The sequence below is a fragment of the Anguilla anguilla genome, chromosome 4, assembly GCF_013347855.1.
Source record: "Anguilla anguilla isolate fAngAng1 chromosome 4, fAngAng1.pri, whole genome shotgun sequence".
NCBI lineage: Eukaryota > Metazoa > Chordata > Actinopteri > Anguilliformes > Anguillidae > Anguilla > Anguilla anguilla.
This window is the reverse complement of record NC_049204.1, coordinates 24,182,126-24,198,553: the sequence shown is the minus strand read 5'-3', so window position 1 is coordinate 24,198,553 and position 16,428 is coordinate 24,182,126. Positions and strand designations below refer to the sequence as shown.

The 16,428-nt window shown below is 41.9% G+C and overlaps 1 protein-coding gene across 2 annotated transcripts; it reads left to right on the top strand.

Annotated features, from left to right (window-relative positions):
• The first annotated feature begins 24 nt into the window (after nucleotides 1–24).
• matk (megakaryocyte-associated tyrosine kinase) lies at nucleotides 25–13,311 on the top strand. Of its 2 annotated transcripts, none has more exons than XM_035412576.1 (13): nucleotides 25–376; nucleotides 1,106–1,174; nucleotides 1,789–1,902; nucleotides 2,072–2,187; nucleotides 2,563–2,782; nucleotides 6,141–6,234; nucleotides 6,333–6,398; nucleotides 7,241–7,340; nucleotides 7,490–7,574; nucleotides 8,242–8,315; nucleotides 8,837–9,032; nucleotides 9,128–9,214; nucleotides 11,652–13,311. In XM_035412576.1, the coding sequence occupies exons 2-13, from the start codon at nucleotides 1,166–1,168 to the stop codon at nucleotides 11,841–11,843; spliced, it is 1,353 nt and encodes a 450-aa protein (XP_035268467.1). In that variant the 5' UTR covers nucleotides 25–376; nucleotides 1,106–1,165; the 3' UTR covers nucleotides 11,844–13,311. The 2 variants fall into 2 exon arrangements, with proteins under 2 accessions (XP_035268467.1, XP_035268465.1); XM_035412574.1 differs by having other exon boundaries at nucleotides 33–376; nucleotides 1,072–1,174.
• Nucleotides 13,312–16,428: the final 3,117 nt, after the last annotated feature.

The following is a 16,428-nucleotide window of genomic DNA, read 5'->3' as shown; positions in this document are numbered from 1 at the left end:
AAACATAATACCTTAAAGAAATGGAACGCTTCACATGGTAGTGAATGTATAGTTGGATATGAACATTTGGACTAGCATAGCGCACATTGTTGCAAGGGAATAATGAACAAAAAACTTGCGTGCCTTGAATGGTCACAAATCATAGCTACGTCATTACCACCAGTGGTAATGGTTAAAGGGTCTCACGCTTGGTGCGCTCTGAAATGAGGAAGCCGGTTCAGCATTTGGCCTGTATTTGTTTGGCTGACTCTGGCAGCAGTACATTGATCATCACCTCCTCCGCACACGGATCTCTCTGCTGGAATCTGCTGTCCTAGCTGGGTCGCAGAGATGGCATAGCAGACTGCGTCTACAAAGGCTTATGAGAGGCATTCAGGTAAGTGAGGTGTGTTCATTCAACACAAGGTTGCTACAGGACGTATTCGAAAGAAAGCAGCTGCAATTCTTAGCTCTAACATACGTATGGCATTGAATGAAGAAGTCATTGGCGAATTCCTTTAGAGCTTTGGGCATCGAATCGCTTTTTTATTTTTTATTATAGAGTTGCCGTTAAAGTAATTCGATAAATTAATGCTGTTTTCGGTTCGGGGCGATGTTTATTTTCGGAAAAGCTATTGTCATCACACCGCTGGCGCTGTAGACATTTCAGTAATTCAATAGGCTTCCATTGACTTCAGTCAATAATAATAATAGCCTAATAATAATAATTCATTATAATAAATAAAACAGCCAGAAAGGCTTACACACAGAAAAGTACAAAAAGATTATAACTGTAATGATAGGTGATCGCTTTCTTAACTAAATTTCAGATCTTCAGTAAATTTCGATTGGCTATTTTTGAACATAGTATTGAAAACGTTCGTTCTGCAGACGAATGGTGGTGCTTGAACTTTTTTTCGCTGTGTTAAGTTCCAAACTCTCACGTGGTCCCTTCAAGAGAGAATGTCACGGATCGGTGGGTCATGAATGATTTGAAACTAAGGATGAATAAAACATTCCTCTTTCAAACCAACCCAGGCTTAGGCTACTGCTTTGAATTATATCCACTGAACATTTACATTGTTTCAGCAGATTCTTACATATGGAATCTACTATTCTCAACCAGGCACTGTTTAACCCTATGAAATAACATCAGTCATCCAGCCTGGACCAGCCACACTTTAGGATGGCAACGGTAAGCTTTGAGATCCGTCTTAAGACCACCGTTTGAGTGAATGGCTGTTCACTTCGACATAGATTCTCTTATTTCTCTTGATGTATCATCCTTTAAATCGACACCAGTCCTTACTGTCCAGCTAATGTGATGTGCTGTATTACTAGAAAATCACAGACTCTGCGAGTATCAATGTTCAGTAGGGAAAATGAGATTTAGTAGTCTACCGCACTTTGTTGCGACAAACTGAACTCATTTTTAAAAATGACATGGCCTACATAGTATTTCGTAAAGGAAGTGTGTGGGCTAAATTATACCACAAGCAAAGACAAGTCTCCATGTTCAAGAGCGTTTGCACTGCAGACCACTATGGGAGCTCTTCATTAATGCTAAGTTAACTTAAGTCACTTTTTAAATTTTTTGTTTATTTTTTACTTCTCTCAGAATTTAGCACATACAGTACAGACATTATTTAATTGTTGTCTGCATTGAGAGAGGAATGAGTGGCATTTCAGTAGACCCTTTAGTGTCACGTTTAAACACAAAGTTATCAACAAGTTCAGTTCTGGATATGAACAAACTCACCTTGATTTATACATTGGTTGCTATTGACCCTGCCTGTTGTTTTGTTATAGAAATGTTGGGCGGCTGGCACTCAGTGTATTGCCAAGAATGACCACACCAAGCCCAAAGCTTCTGAGCTGGCCTACCGCAAAGGAGACATTCTCACCATTGTGGAGATTGGGATGGTATGATTTGGACTGCCGTCTTATTTGTTTAGGGATACAAGCTTTCCATTAAGCCCTATGTGCAGTTTGAAGGGGAAGTCTACAAGGGGTTTAGTATGGGAATGGCAGATCTGTGGATGTATTATCATGGGTTCATATTGAAAAAAAAACAAAACGTATTGTTCTTCAGGACAAGGGCGTTTACAAAGCCACACACAACAAGACCGGAGAGGAGGGCCTCATCTCTGCTAGCAGTGTCCGAGAGCGGGAAGCCATTCGCATAGACCCAAGCCTCAGCCTCATGCCGTGAGTTGATTTAGGCATGCATACACGCACTCTCAAACTGTGCCAACCCTTAGAATAGTTTCATTGCATGTTACGGAGACGTGTGAAAAACACTCTTCCTTTTCAGAGTAGGGCTCAAAAGAATGAAAACCTCAGTACTTCTTTCTTACACCTCAGGGTTTTTTCATAACTTCTCATTAATTGTTACGAGTATTTGGTATCAGTCTTTTTTTATTAATATCAACTCAGCCTACTAAATACTGTATGTGTGTGTGTAAGCACATGCTAGTTTTGTTGGAGTCAAGTATTTTGAGAACCTCTCAAGTCATGTGGGCCATGAGCAATTCAATATTTGGGCTGTGGCTGCTCTTAATTGGTTGTTTGGCTCCATCACAGCTGGTTTCATGGGAAAATCTCAGGGCCAGAAGCGGTGAACAAGCTGAAACCTATGGAGGATGGGCTGTTCCTGGTACGAGAGTCCATCCGGCATCCTGGCGATTATGTGCTGTGTGTCAGTTTTGCTCACGAAGTCATTCACTACCGGGTTATCTATCGTGACAACAAGCTGACAATTGACAACACCCAGTTTTTCTACAACCTCATTGACATGATTGAGGTAAGATTTGGAGATTTACCTTGATTTAGAGCTAGCAATTTACATTCAAAGACCTGACTAGAGGGACTTTGTGGCATTTTAGAACTACAAACTGTTGGCATGTAAAGAAAAATCTGAATATTTTGAGGTTTAATAGATAATGTGGAGTTCACATTGTCCACTACTCCAAAGGTAACAGTGTTTAATACTGCAGAATGTGATGTTTTGAGCTACATACTTTACACCTGACCAAAGAACATTTGAAAATAGCACCGTTAAATACTGTATAATACAAAATAATATAGGCTGGGTGCTGCTTCTTGATTGCGGATGAAGACTGAATGGAAAGTGAGGCAGGTTCAAAAGGGTTATTCTTGATGCACAATGTAAATTCTTTCCAAAGGTAAGGAAAAAGTAAGCTGACAAAGCAATCTCCACAGTGGATGAATAAATCTATACAAGAGAGTATCAAAATGAAGACAGTAGGAATTACAAGAGATATTTCAGAGTGTGTTCTGAAATGGCTATGAGGTAGAACAAGGAGTAGTGGGGGGATCTTATCTGGGCAGGGTATCACGGGAACTAGAGTCCCACGGCGATTGGTGCTGGGCCCACTGCTCTTCCTCATCTATATAAATGACCTTGACAGGAACATTGGAAGTACATTACCTACATTTGCAGATGATATGAGTGGACTCTAGCAATGTAATCCAAGAGGATTTAAACAGAATCCAGAAGTGGGCAGAAACCAGGCAAATTAAATTCAAAACAGCTAAATGTAAAGTTCTACATGTGGGATAAAAACATAAGGCATGACTGTTTTATGTGAGGAACAAACTGGAATGTGCTCAATTTGAAAAAGACTTGGGAATGATTCTTGATCAGAGCCTTTCAGGTTCTAGGCACTGTGCTGTAGCATTAAAAAAGACAAGCAGGATGTTTGGATATATTGACAAAGGTATTGAATTTAAATCCAAGGAAGTTATACTTATCTTATGCAATACCTTTGTCAGACCACACTTTAAAATTGTGTGCAGTTCTGGGGACTGTACTACATGAAAGATATAGAGGCTCTGGAAAAGGTTCAAAGATGGGCAACCAAATTGGTCCCTGGTAAGATAAAAGTTGAGGAAAGACTTCAAGCTTAGTAAAAGGAGGTATTTGTTTGAGACTTTTAAATTCATAAAAGTGATTAAGAAAGTGAACTACTTGAGTTTCTTCAGGTTGAGTTCTGTTTGTAGAAAAAAAACAGTATAAATGGAAATTAGCCAAAGGTAAATTCCACACAGACATTAGGGAGTATTTTTCAGACAGAGAGTAGTCACCGTGTGGAATCGCTTGCCTCAGAGACTTCGGGGGTTTCAAGACCTGGCTTGACGTGGTGCTGGATAGTATCTAATTTCTAGTTAGGCTGAGCACTAGGTACACTTTAGTGGTAGAAAATGGTGAGCATTGTTGGACTGGATAGCTTGTTCTCGTCATTATGTTATGTTGTGCTACATAACCGCATGACTTTCGATGGCACTAGTTTGACTGACTGTCCATTTATAAAAAGTGCCACTCCCCCAATATATTTGAGGGTTGACATCTGAAGTTGAGAATTGATGTGTATCTGTTTGCGGTTGAAAGGAAGTTGGGTGGATTTCTGCATGTGTTTCTCTCACATGTTTTCCACAGGTCTTGACAAATCCAATACCTTTGAAACTGTTATGAAATTGTTGTGTCTTCCTCATTTTGTGCTTCAAAGGAAAGATCTTTGCTTTGTCGTCATACTAGCTGAACACCCACATTAAAAATAATTTTGCAGATCTGACCTTGGCTTGCTGAATTTCTGAAGAGTTGAGTGACGCAAAGTGATGTGAGGCAGATGGTGTGAATATTAATAACAGTGGTGCCTCATCACATTGAACGAGAAGGCTTCCCTATCTGAGGCACCCAGGCCTGGTTACCCATGGCGAGTGGGCTGCTTTATCTAGCCTGACTCATTTCCTCGTCCAGTTCATGTGATAAGCTTGTGTGGGAGACCAGTGTTCAGCTGCTCTCCCACTCATAAATACAGGCCACGCTCTGAGGGACAGGTCAGACCAAATGGCCTTAATGGTCGAAATGTAATAACAGTGGCTTAAGCCACGCAGGATATTGAACACATATTAATTAGTATTTGTGAGAATTTAATTGCTGTGGTCTTCTTCTGGCAAATAAATTCATGTTTCTGTGGCTGTTAATTTTGCCTCTCTGTTCATTGACTATTTTTAAGATGCTTCACTTCTGGTTTTGAGCTGGGCTGTAATATTTTAAAATCTTTTAGCCAGTTGTCAGTTGAGGACCCAATTCTAATTTAACTTGGGGAATACATGTGGTGGTTGTTATACTCTCTCAAAGATTTGTGCTGCACAATAATTTTATCACAAAGCTTGATCTAGTTAGTTACATTTATTGCCCTTATTAAATGCTCCTGGGGAGATGACTGATTTTAATAGTAACAGTTTTAAGAGGGCTGACTTCTTTAGGCACAGTGTTTCCATAATTTCTGCCAGTACTGTATTTCTTTTGAGAAGTATCACTTTATAGGATATTTTTGTCAAGGAAATTTTGAAGAAACGAAATTATACGATGTGTTGTTGTGAAACACGCAGTAAATAGTGAGAGTGAATGCTAATGCCCCACAGTCTCGGGTAGGGTTGCCAACAACAGGGATTACCAGGGATACCCATCCCATATTTCAGCCACAAACTGTGTCAAAGGACTCCCTTTGTTCCTGCATATAGTGCTTTCTTTGATTAATGACTTGCCTAATTCAGGTTTACCACAGCACCACAAATTCAATTACTTTGCTGCACAAGCATTAAATATAATGACATTAAATATCAAACAGGTAACCCACCCTCAAACTAGCTTATAATATTAAACTGGATCGTATTAGTCTGCGTCACGGTGTTGTGTCCCAATTTTGAGCAAGGGAATGCTGTAAAACATCAAGATGTTACACTACATGGCCAAAAGTATGTGGACACCTGACATCCAACATCTCATCAATAATTATGGGCATTAATATGGAGTTGGTCCACTCTTTGCTGCTATAACAACCTCCACTCTTCTGGGAAGGCTTTATAGTAAATGTTGGACCGTTGCTGTTGGGATTTGCTTCCATTTAACCAGAAGAACATTAGTTAGGTCTGGCACTGATTGGGCGATTAGGCCTGGCTCACTGTTGGCTTTCCAATTAATCCCAAAGGTGTTGGTTGGGTTTGAGGTCACGACTCCATCCAAGATTTGCCTTCACTGGAAATAAGGGGCTAAGCTGTGAAACACAGCCCCAGACCAAGGGGCGTCCTGATACTTTTGGTCATATACTATATGTTTTCGCATTGTTGTCCAGTTCTACACAAAGAACAAGGGAGCCATTGCTACAACCCTGCAGAAACCGAAACAGAAAGAGGGCACCAAATCAGCGGAGGTGGAGCTGTCTAAGGGTAAGCGTGAGGTCCAGGTGTCAGGCTTTGGTCATCTCAGCCTCTTCTACAGCTTCCATTTATTGGCCTTTCGGGACTTGCTCGTTTGTGTGTTTCAGCTGGATGGCTGCTGGACATCAAAAAGCTCACCTTGGGAGAGAGCATTGGAGAAGGGGAGTTTGGAGGTGAGTCTGGGGGTCACCCGCCTCGCTCTCTGACACTGGCACTACCGTCAGACACCGTAAGGGAAAGGGCACATTCTCTACCGTTCTTATAACTAGCTTATTTCGATCCAAATCATCAACTATGACTTTCGGTTCAGTAAAGCCAAAGGTGAAATGTGAAGAACAGAAGTAAAGTTGTTTAGTGATCAGGCCAGGTGAAGCCATTTGCTACAGTATAAGGACAGATACAATGCCACAGTGAGCGTCAAGTCAATGACATGTTGTCCTTTTTAATCATGGATTTAAAAAAGCACAATTCTACAATTATGCTGAATCGTTGTCTTTTGGTAATAGATAAAAACTGGAAAATGACATACACAGTAGTTTAACTGCTGAATGCTTATTGTACCTTGCAACACAATCCCTTGAGTTAACAAAATGGAAGATTAAGTCCTCTATTGGTATCAGAAACTGTGGAAAATAATCATCCCATTTTCCCCCCTGCGACATAATGTGTGGAAAATATTATATTCACACAGATGTTTTCTTTATAAATGAACATTATCATTAAAAGCAAACGTTATCTAGGTTTTTTTATTTTTTACACGAAACAAATACACATTGTATTCCTCTCTACTGTACTGTATTGCCTGTTCTCATCACAAAATACCATAGCAACGTTGTTTTGCTGGAAAGTCAGAAATTGCGGTTCTACAATAAATCAGGAAGTTCTGTGGGTCTGAATCATGTGTGGTGACCACAGTATAAAGACACGCCTGTATGAATATCAAGACAAATTAGTTGTAGAGAGGAAAAAAGGGCGTGAGTCACGTTATGACCTTCTGCCTCTTGCCGGTCTACAGAGGTGTACATGGGGGAATACATGGGACAGAAGGTGGCCGTCAAGAACATCAAGTGTGATGTCACAGCTCAGGCCTTCCTGGCGGAGACCGCTGTCATGACGTAAGAACCTTTGGACCTGGATCTGTTGGTTGTAGATGTTATTTCAGGGCCCAGCAAACTGACCTCTTCTGTGTCTTCACCCACTTCTCTCCATATTTACACGTTTCTGTCAATTTCCCTCTCTCTTGTTCCACCTCACTTCCTCCCAGGAAACTCCAGCACAGGAACTTGGTGCAGTTGCTAGGGGTGATCTTGGACAATGGGCTGCACATCGTCACAGAGTTCATGGCGAAGGTAGGCTTAATTGAGCTGGGAAGCTGTCTTCGTAAGGCCTGTAGACTCCATAACAACTGCATTCTTATTTTCAAGAGGTGGTGAAATCAGTCAGCGGGAGTGTGCGCAGTCCGGCTTCATTCCATAGCCTGATTAGCGGGAGTTTGTGGAATAAGGCTGGACTGCACCAGCGCCAACTGTTGCTGGGAGTGACAGTAGGCCATAGTATGTCCCAGGGAAGGAGGGTTTCAATCAGCAGGGTGTTCCCTGCCTTATCTTTCGTGTGATTCCTCTGATCGATCACCCAGTGGCTCTCTGCCTGCACCAGGCGCACCAGCTGTGCAGTCCCCTGCTGCAGCACATGCAGCTGATTAGCTGTCAGATAACTGTCGTGAATAGATGCGGCTGGCTTTCTCATCCTTTTCAAAGGACGTGTGCCAGTCCACACCATTGCTTATTAATGATAAATGTTGCAATGGTGGGAGGGGCCTATCATAGTGAATGTACTTTCCAAATTAGGGATGCTGTTAGGTGGTGGAGGGAGAAAGGAATTTAGAAGCCATTCATTCCTCGTTAATATGAATCAAAGTTAATAATGCATGGTATCCTGTCTGAGATGGTTCTGACCATTATGTGTGTGTGTGTGTGTGTGTGTGTGTGTGTGTGCTTGTGTGGCTTTGCTTTGCAGGGTAACCTGGTGAATTTCCTCCGGACGAGAGGTCGCTCCGTGATTGGCAAGACGCAACTGCTTCACTTCGCACTGTGAGACCCGTCAATCTCTTTATCAGCCTCTCAGTCTCCTCCTTCTGCAGAGCCCACCCCTGTACTATGTCTATTAAAGATGATGCAGTAAATCACGGAAGACACTCTCAGGGGAGCAATGTAAACACAGCAAAAATGGATGGCAGGAAGTGAGGTGTAAAGATACGTTGACTGATTTTGTTTTTGCCGGCCCATTTACATTTAGCGAAACGATGCAGAAATGCTGTTCACAGATGACATGACAGCAAGATGGATGGCGAATGCATGTAATGCATGTCTATTTAAATAATTTTTCATGCTGAAACTCCTGTAGCTTTTTTATGCAGATATAACACAAGGGAAATGTGTTTTGCAACACGCAATTTTTTCTTTATTTATACTTTTGCTATTATGAAATCTATAGTAAGACCTCCAGTATCCTATCCCAATATAGTCCCCAACGGAAATGCTACTGAAAAAGTGTGCATGGCTTTTCTGAGTCATCAGAGAAACAGAGTACATTGTGTGTGTTGCGTCCCCAGAGACGTCTGTGCAGGGATGGAGTACCTGGAGTCCAAGAGGCTGGTACACAGAGACCTGGCCGCTCGCAACGTCCTGGTGTCCGTCGACAGTGTGGCTAAGGTTAGCGACTTTGGGCTGGCCAAAAGGGACTCCAAGGCGACGGATAACGCAAAGCTGCCCATCAAATGGACTGCCCCCGAAGCTCTGAAGAAAGATGTGAGATGCCCCATGAGCTCACGGCTTGTTTTCTGGATTTGAAAGGGCAACGTTTTGATATTGTAAACGATGCTGGGGTTGTGTTTGTCTGGCAGAAATTCTCCACGCGCTCAGATGTCTGGAGCTATGGGGTCCTCTTATGGGAGACGTTCTCCTACGGCAGACAGCCCTACCCAAAGATGGTAAGCTCCCGCAGTGAGAGTTTGCATAGCCATGATGCCATAGTGCTACATACATGGAGCCGTTAGCAAGTCACTGTCCTGTAGGTACTGCACGTAACATTAGTGTTGCCAGATTTTGAATTTGTCCAAACTGGCAACATGGACAGCTGGAAACTTAATCGTGAACAAGGTGGGTAGCTATTGGAACAGATCACAGACTGAGAGTTCTTGAAATGCAAATTCATTACGAACTAAAGGTCGGGGCGACATAGCTCAGGAGGTAAGACCGATTGTCGGGCAGTCGGAGGGTTGCCGGTTCAAACCCCGCCCTGGGCATGTCGAAGTGTCCTTGAGCAAGACACCTAACCCCTAACCCCTAACTGCTCTGGCGAATGAGAGGCATCAATTGTAAAGCGCTTTGGATAAAAGCGCTATATAAATGCAGTCCATTTACCATTTAGGTCATTTTTTTCAATCAATTACTCAGATCGGACATTATATTGTGCAGTTGGAACCACTAACCAGACCAGTACAAATAATTTGAAAACCAGACAGTTTGGTCAAAAACCAGGTATCTGGCAACCCTAGGCTCCATACCGTTGACTCAGTGGCCTGTATTCCACAGTGGCTTGTATTTGTCTTTAATTGTAACTTACAACTAAATGCAAGTGTTACACTTACTCATCACAAACTCAGTTTAGCAACGTCCTTTTAGTGATTACAGAACTTGTCAAACTGTGTTTGTGAAGAAACAAAGAAAGCTCTTGCCTTTCACAAATTCTAAGTGTGTGTAGAAGACGTTTACTTGCACTGTCTACATTAGAATGGCAGACTCAGACTGTAAAAATGGTTTGAGTTTCCAGCAGATCTCTCACATGTTGTCTGGACTCTGGAGTATGACCTGCATTAGGCAGTTTCAGTACAGGCCATTTTAACTGTGCTCTGTAGCTGGACCTATGTGGATCTCCTTTCCTTTTTAATCCAGTATTATAGATGATATTTCTTATGAGGCAAACTGAGGGCACCTTTTAATACGAGCCCTGCGTGCTGTTCACCTAAAGAACATCCTGTGCTGCCCTCCATACGTCTAAGGACCGTGTAATCATCTTAGGCAATCGAAGCAATGTGTCTTGACCCCAGCGTATGGCCCGTATGGGCTAAACTAAGTGTGATTAAGGCATGTTCTTTGAAACACCGCTGGGTGAGTTCATTTCAAAGGTACTAAAGCCCACTTGTAAGACTCCTTAAGGACAAATAAGCTCTTTGGATCCAGAAGTAATTCACCTTTACCTATGAGACGATTAACTTATCTTCTGCCGGCGGATGTGTTTTGGGTAGCAGACGTGCTGAATTCGAGCACACCAAAGTTTCCTTGTTCCTTACGTAACGTAATGTCAAGGTAGACTATGATGAACAAATGTTCAGAGATAGTTGTGTATTCAGAGCCCATGTGCACTGAGGGTATCTCACCAGCAGGGGACCATCATGGACAGATCTTGTTGAAACTACATTCCTCTAAATAACATTTCCAGGCAAGCCTACTGAGTAGACTGAGCTGAGTTTGCCCGTTAATCTATTTAAAAACGTGCTTCTGCTTCCGAGGACCATAAATCACTTTATTTATATAATCCCTTGTTGTGCCTTTGTTACAATGAACATTTTCTGTGTGGAGAGGGTTTAAGTACTTTGAAAAGTATTCATATAAAACAGACATTGACAGATATTAGATAGTATTTAATCACCTGTAGATACTTTGTAAGAATATAATAAACCATCATCCTGTGATGATGACAGCTACTGAGAATGTTTGCTCAAAATGTGATTAACGCAAACTAGTATTAAATGGAAATTCTATATACCTGAAGATTAGCCAGTAAAACACTGTTAACATGTCCCACAGGGGCAAGATGGTGAGCTCTGCAGGACAAAGTAACAACAATTTTTCAGTTTTTAAGGGCGAGAACTATTATTAGCTTCTTAGTCTTAACTGTGTATATCACACAGGTATGTGGCACAGAAAAATCAAAGCAACGGCACTAAGCAGGTAATGGAGGCAGGGATAAACTGGGATTAGAGCTAGCAGGCCTCGTTTCTATGGCAACAGCTCCTTATGATGGCATTGAGCCAGGATGGGTCAGGGTGGTGGTTGGGGATGTGGGGGTGGGTAGGATTATCTTACTTAAAGCTCCCTGTGACACATAGTCTCTCCGTCAATCTTCTCTACCTGTCCGTCTACTTCCCTGCTGCCCTCCTTAAAGTTCATTGGGTTCATATGAGCGTGGGACGGGCCCCCACATGAGCCCTGTGATCTATGGATCAGGACGTCCTCGCCAAAAATAACAGCGGACAAGATTTGGGGGAGAGGTTCCCCTGTCCTGCTTACCCGTGCTGGGGAAAAGGTGGGCTAATGGGGGTTCAGGAGGCCATGTGGCACACTGTGTTCTCCTTGTGTTCTCAGTCTCTGAAGGAGGTGAAGGAGACGGTGGAGCAAGGCTATCGCATGGAAGCCCCGGAGGACTGCCCCGCCAGCGTCTACGCCATCATGAGGGTCTGCTGGGAGGCCGATCCCGGGAAGAGGCCTTCCTTCCGAAAACTGCGGGACAAGCTGAAGAGGGAGCTGCCCGACAGTAACTCTGCAACGGGCTCCTGAGGCCGCTGAGGGGAGGGTGGAGTAAGGCCCAAATTAGCAGACAGTTTGTGTCGTGCTCCCCTCCCCTCCTTCCCCCCATCCAAAGTTTCCACGTGAACCCCTCGGTGATGGCTGATTTTTTTTTTCCACATGGGAAATGTTTAGAATTCCTGAGGGTCACACAAGAACTGTGCTATTTCTCCAGTTAATTATACAGATATTTATATATTTATGATGTGTGGAAAACAGAGAGCGATGACACACAAGGCACTTGAAATAGAGCTGGGATTGGTGGCCACCAGGGGGCAGCACTAAGAACTGAAACAGATCAGATGAATCCCTGCTCTCCTATCAAGCAATATAGTGCCTAAAGGCAGCCACTGTACATACACACTGTATTATACAGAGCTATATGATGTAACTACTGTTGGATATATGTAATGCATATATTGAGGAAAAGGCTGTTGTAATTAAATAACTTTTTAATGCATTTTCTTTAGTTTTTTATTATTTTTATTTTGTCAGGTTTATTATATTGTATCTGCCTGAAAGGCGACAGTGAGGTGATGGTGGCTTTTGCTCTGTGGAGAGGAGGGAAAGAACGGGAAGTGTCAGTGGTTTCCATCTCAGTAGCTTTTGGATGGCCTGGCCTGGACTTAGACTTCGTGTTTCTGAAGACAGAACTTCTTCTTGCTGTTCTGCTGCAAGACAGACACAGAGAGGGAAAGACAGAGTGAGAGAGAGATGGTAAGAAAGAGATAGAGAGAGAGCAAGATGGCAAGAAAAAGATGGAGAGAGAGATACAGAGAGAGAAAGAGAGAGAGAGAGAGATAAAAACACTTATCCGGGATTAGTGTTCAGATAACCCATGTCTGCACGTCTTGTAGCATAATTGTCTCGCAATATGTCCTGGGTTGCAGAGCTTAATATGCAGAACCTTTAATGTTATTGCAAATATAAGTCAGGAATTACAAAGCTGGAAACAGCATGTGTATGGAGATACCTCTCTGCAATCGGTTGTGAATGTTACTGGATTTTCGGGAACACTTCCTATTCCATGGTACTGTTTCCATGGTAGTGTGTGGAGGGAATCCACGAGGCTCAGTGCTCTATATTAAATTTTCTCTTGGTTAAATAAAAATTCAGAAGGTGGCAAAATTATAAAATTAGAATCTGGATCGCAGAGCTATTTTTGGCTGTATGTTGAGAACCAGCTTTTCCCAACTCCAAAATAGTGGCGATTAACTTGACACAGATTACTGCAAGGAGAGTTTTTTTTTTTTGGTTGTTGTCATGTTGCATCCCAAATCAAAGATGCCAGTGGCTTTAAAGCTTTCTTAGCCTGTTTTTATTTTGTCTTTCACCCATGGGATGGGACTCAGATTCGGTCCTTATCCGTTGTCCTTTCATTAAGACACGGCCCGTGTTGGATTTGCATTGTCTCTGAAAATCCCCTAATTGGATGAGTTGTTACATTAAAAGAAATAATGAAAAAGAAAAAAAAGGAAAATTTCTGGCATATTTAAAATATTTAAGATTAATTTGTTTTCTTTTGGGGGTAAATGTGTTGTATCTGACTACATAAAGAATTGCAGAAGTGTGATCACTGATAAATTCCTTCTTCCCTCCTTCTTCCCTCCTCCCCTCTCAAACCCCCCTTTCCCAGGTACATCATCTAATGAGGGATACAGGGTCCCAAATTTACAGAAGTATCTTACTTTGTTTGACAGTTTAGTGGTAGGAATAGACAAGCAGTGTTGGGCTGAATGGCCTGCTCTCATCTTACCTTATGTTATGTTATGTTATGTTATGAAAGTCAGCGCTGCTTCGAACGGATAACTTCATTATCCTCTAATACATATCAGTGAGGTGCTTACCACTGTAGCAGAGTAAGCCCCATTTAAGGCCTGTTAAGTGCTAGATATGTCCTACTAGGTAATTTCCTTTTGTTTCATACAGATGAAATTGCATTTGGTCCCATTTGGTACGTGCTCAAGAAAACCTGTGTGACTCAGGCTTATCCTGTGCTGCTCAGTTTAAGTAGATTGCGTATAGTAATTCGATTGTGTACAGCAATGAAATAGATTGCGTATAGTTACTACAGTTACCTGCCAAAACTGTCTCAGCCAAACCTTCCTGTAAAACAGGTGCTAACCCAAAATAAAAACATAAAAACACAAAAGAAACACAAAAATGTACATAACCCCTATCCTAGGTGTTGCAGAATTTAGTCCATCGAATGGGGCTGTCATTGTACCCTTGAACAAGATGCACTCTACTTGATGCAGGAGTGATAAAAACAACACTTGTACTCGTCACATTGGCACTACCAATAATGCTATTAGTACTGTACTAGCATTAATGATACTAATACCGTTAGCCTTGATAGTAACAGAATTGAAATGAACAAGTAAAGATTCAAAATGGATCAAGTGGATTGAATGAACTTAGGTAATTATCCATGTAAGTTCAGAGCTGTCCAGTGTGGATGAACAATGCAGTGTGCTCGGGGCGGGAGGGGTGGACATGCAGGCCAGGTGGGGACACGAGGGCACTTAAAATAACAGGAGGGCAGATGGGGCATGCCGCCAGACAGGCCTTTCATAGCTGAAGGCCAAGACATTACATTACGTTTATCTGGCAGAGGCTTTTATCCAAAGGGATGCACAATAAGTACATTATGACCAAAGTGGCATTATGCTTGTTATTGGCATCTAATTAAACATTTATCTGACTTATATAATCCAGGCTTATACACTTCAAATGTAGAATTCTCTTTTGACACTTCCTATAATCTTCTCTTGGGCCTTTAAAAAAAAAAAGAAAAAAAAAAAAAGAAATTCCTTTCATGTTCTGGTCAGTCACACTATAAGCACGGTTTCTGGATTACCGCTGAATGGGAAAAATAAATTATAATAATAATTCAAATCCTGGGCATCACAGGTTCATCACCTGCTCCTCCTGGTCCTGGTCCAAAAAATGAAAGATTCTAAGAAATGGATATAACCTATTGAGGCATTTTAGGTTTGAGCAGAAAAAAACTGATTGTTACTTATTGTAATGTTCTTTCTCTGAGTTGGGCTGACTGAGAAACTATAGGAATAGACATGGAAAGCATAATGTACTGTAATATAGAAACAGAAAAAAGAAAGAATGTTATCACCAAGCAAGTGCTGAAACTTTTATTAGGCTTTCCCAATCTTCAGTAATAAAGGCATTTGCAAGTATTCTGTAGGCCCCAACAGCCTTTTAGAGTAAGCATGTAATATATAATATTAGATCTTTGAGTTTTGAATTAAAATGGCATTTTTAAAAATCCATAACTCATAAAAAACACAAAACCCTTGTGGAACATTGTTTCCTCTTTCAGATTTTGGCAGGGTCAATTCCAGACCCCACTGACACGGTACCCTGGGGACCAATCAGGAGCGTGCACAAAGGTGATGGCAGCCCAGCTGATCAAGGCTGTTTTTAACGAGCTAAGCTATTGAGCTGAGCTGTTTTACTCTCAACAAACTACACAGACACCAGGATCCCCTCACCTTGAGGGACAGTGGTGGTGGAGCTTTTTCAGAGAGAGGGACAGCATTGCTCTCCTTTACCACTGGCTCTGAACCACCACGTGGGTGGTTTGATTTGACTCCACTTCTTTCTATAACTGTTTACAGTAATGTTTTTCTTTCTTCAAAATTCTTCCTCCTAAAACTTTACCTCCCTCTTACTATCCTGTTGCTGCTTTCTATGGTTGAGGCCTTGTCCTGTTTTGTAGGACACATCAAGTTAAAATTACCATTTAAATCTGGTGTCCAACACCGGTTAAGGGATTACTCGCGAATACTGCAGCCACATACAGTCAGCCATGGAAACATTTCAGGTGGGTTTTGCTCTCACGTCACCTGTCTGGGAGTGTAACCAGGCTTTGAAAAGGAAGACATGTCTTGGCGATGGTAACCTCTTGACTGTTTGTATAATACCAGACTGCATTAGTGGGGATTAGGGCCACTGCAGAAACAAGCGCTCTAGGTCAAAGGCTAGACCTTACGATTTAGGTCTGGCAACATTTTCTCAATGTTTTTTTCTAGAGGATCTTACTGAAGCCTTACTCAAACTTGAACTGGAAATACTCTTAAGAAATCAACTGAAGGAAATTTTACAGAAATCTCTGTACCCAAGCTCTGTATCCTTTTTCCTGTGAATGGTGCAATAAGATGTTATGAGTTACAGTGTCACAAAGACTATGGCCACATTGAGCAATATTAAATCAAAGACCACTGACGTTGAAAATTATTTAGTCCTATCATCCTTGTCCTCAGATTTGCTTGCAGTAAATATAATTTCAACAAATTATCATTATTGTATAGAAGACATGTAGAATCATCACCATGCTGTGATCCCAGCAGATTGAGAACCTCCCATCCCTGGGTGGCGCTAGAGCCAATTGTGAAGCACCTGTGAGGCTGTCTCACAGACCATGTCTGAAACAGCTTATTTGCCTACAATTGAGTATACAACATGCAACTTGTTTACTCAATAGTAGGCAAGTAAGCTGTTTCGGACACGACCACAGTCAGCGCTGGCATGGTCATCCTGTCAACTCATATAGAAG

What these genes read in the sequence shown, in the direction of transcription:
- matk (XM_035412576.1), top strand. An exon ending in CCAAGCCTCAGCCTCATGCC is followed by an intron (nt 2,188 to 2,562) that starts GTGAGTTGATTT and finishes GCTCCATCACAG; the next exon opens with CTGGTTTCATGGGAAAATCT. An exon ending in TCACAGAGTTCATGGCGAAG is followed by an intron (nt 7,575 to 8,241) that starts GTAGGCTTAATT and finishes TTTGCTTTGCAG; the next exon opens with GGTAACCTGGTGAATTTCCT.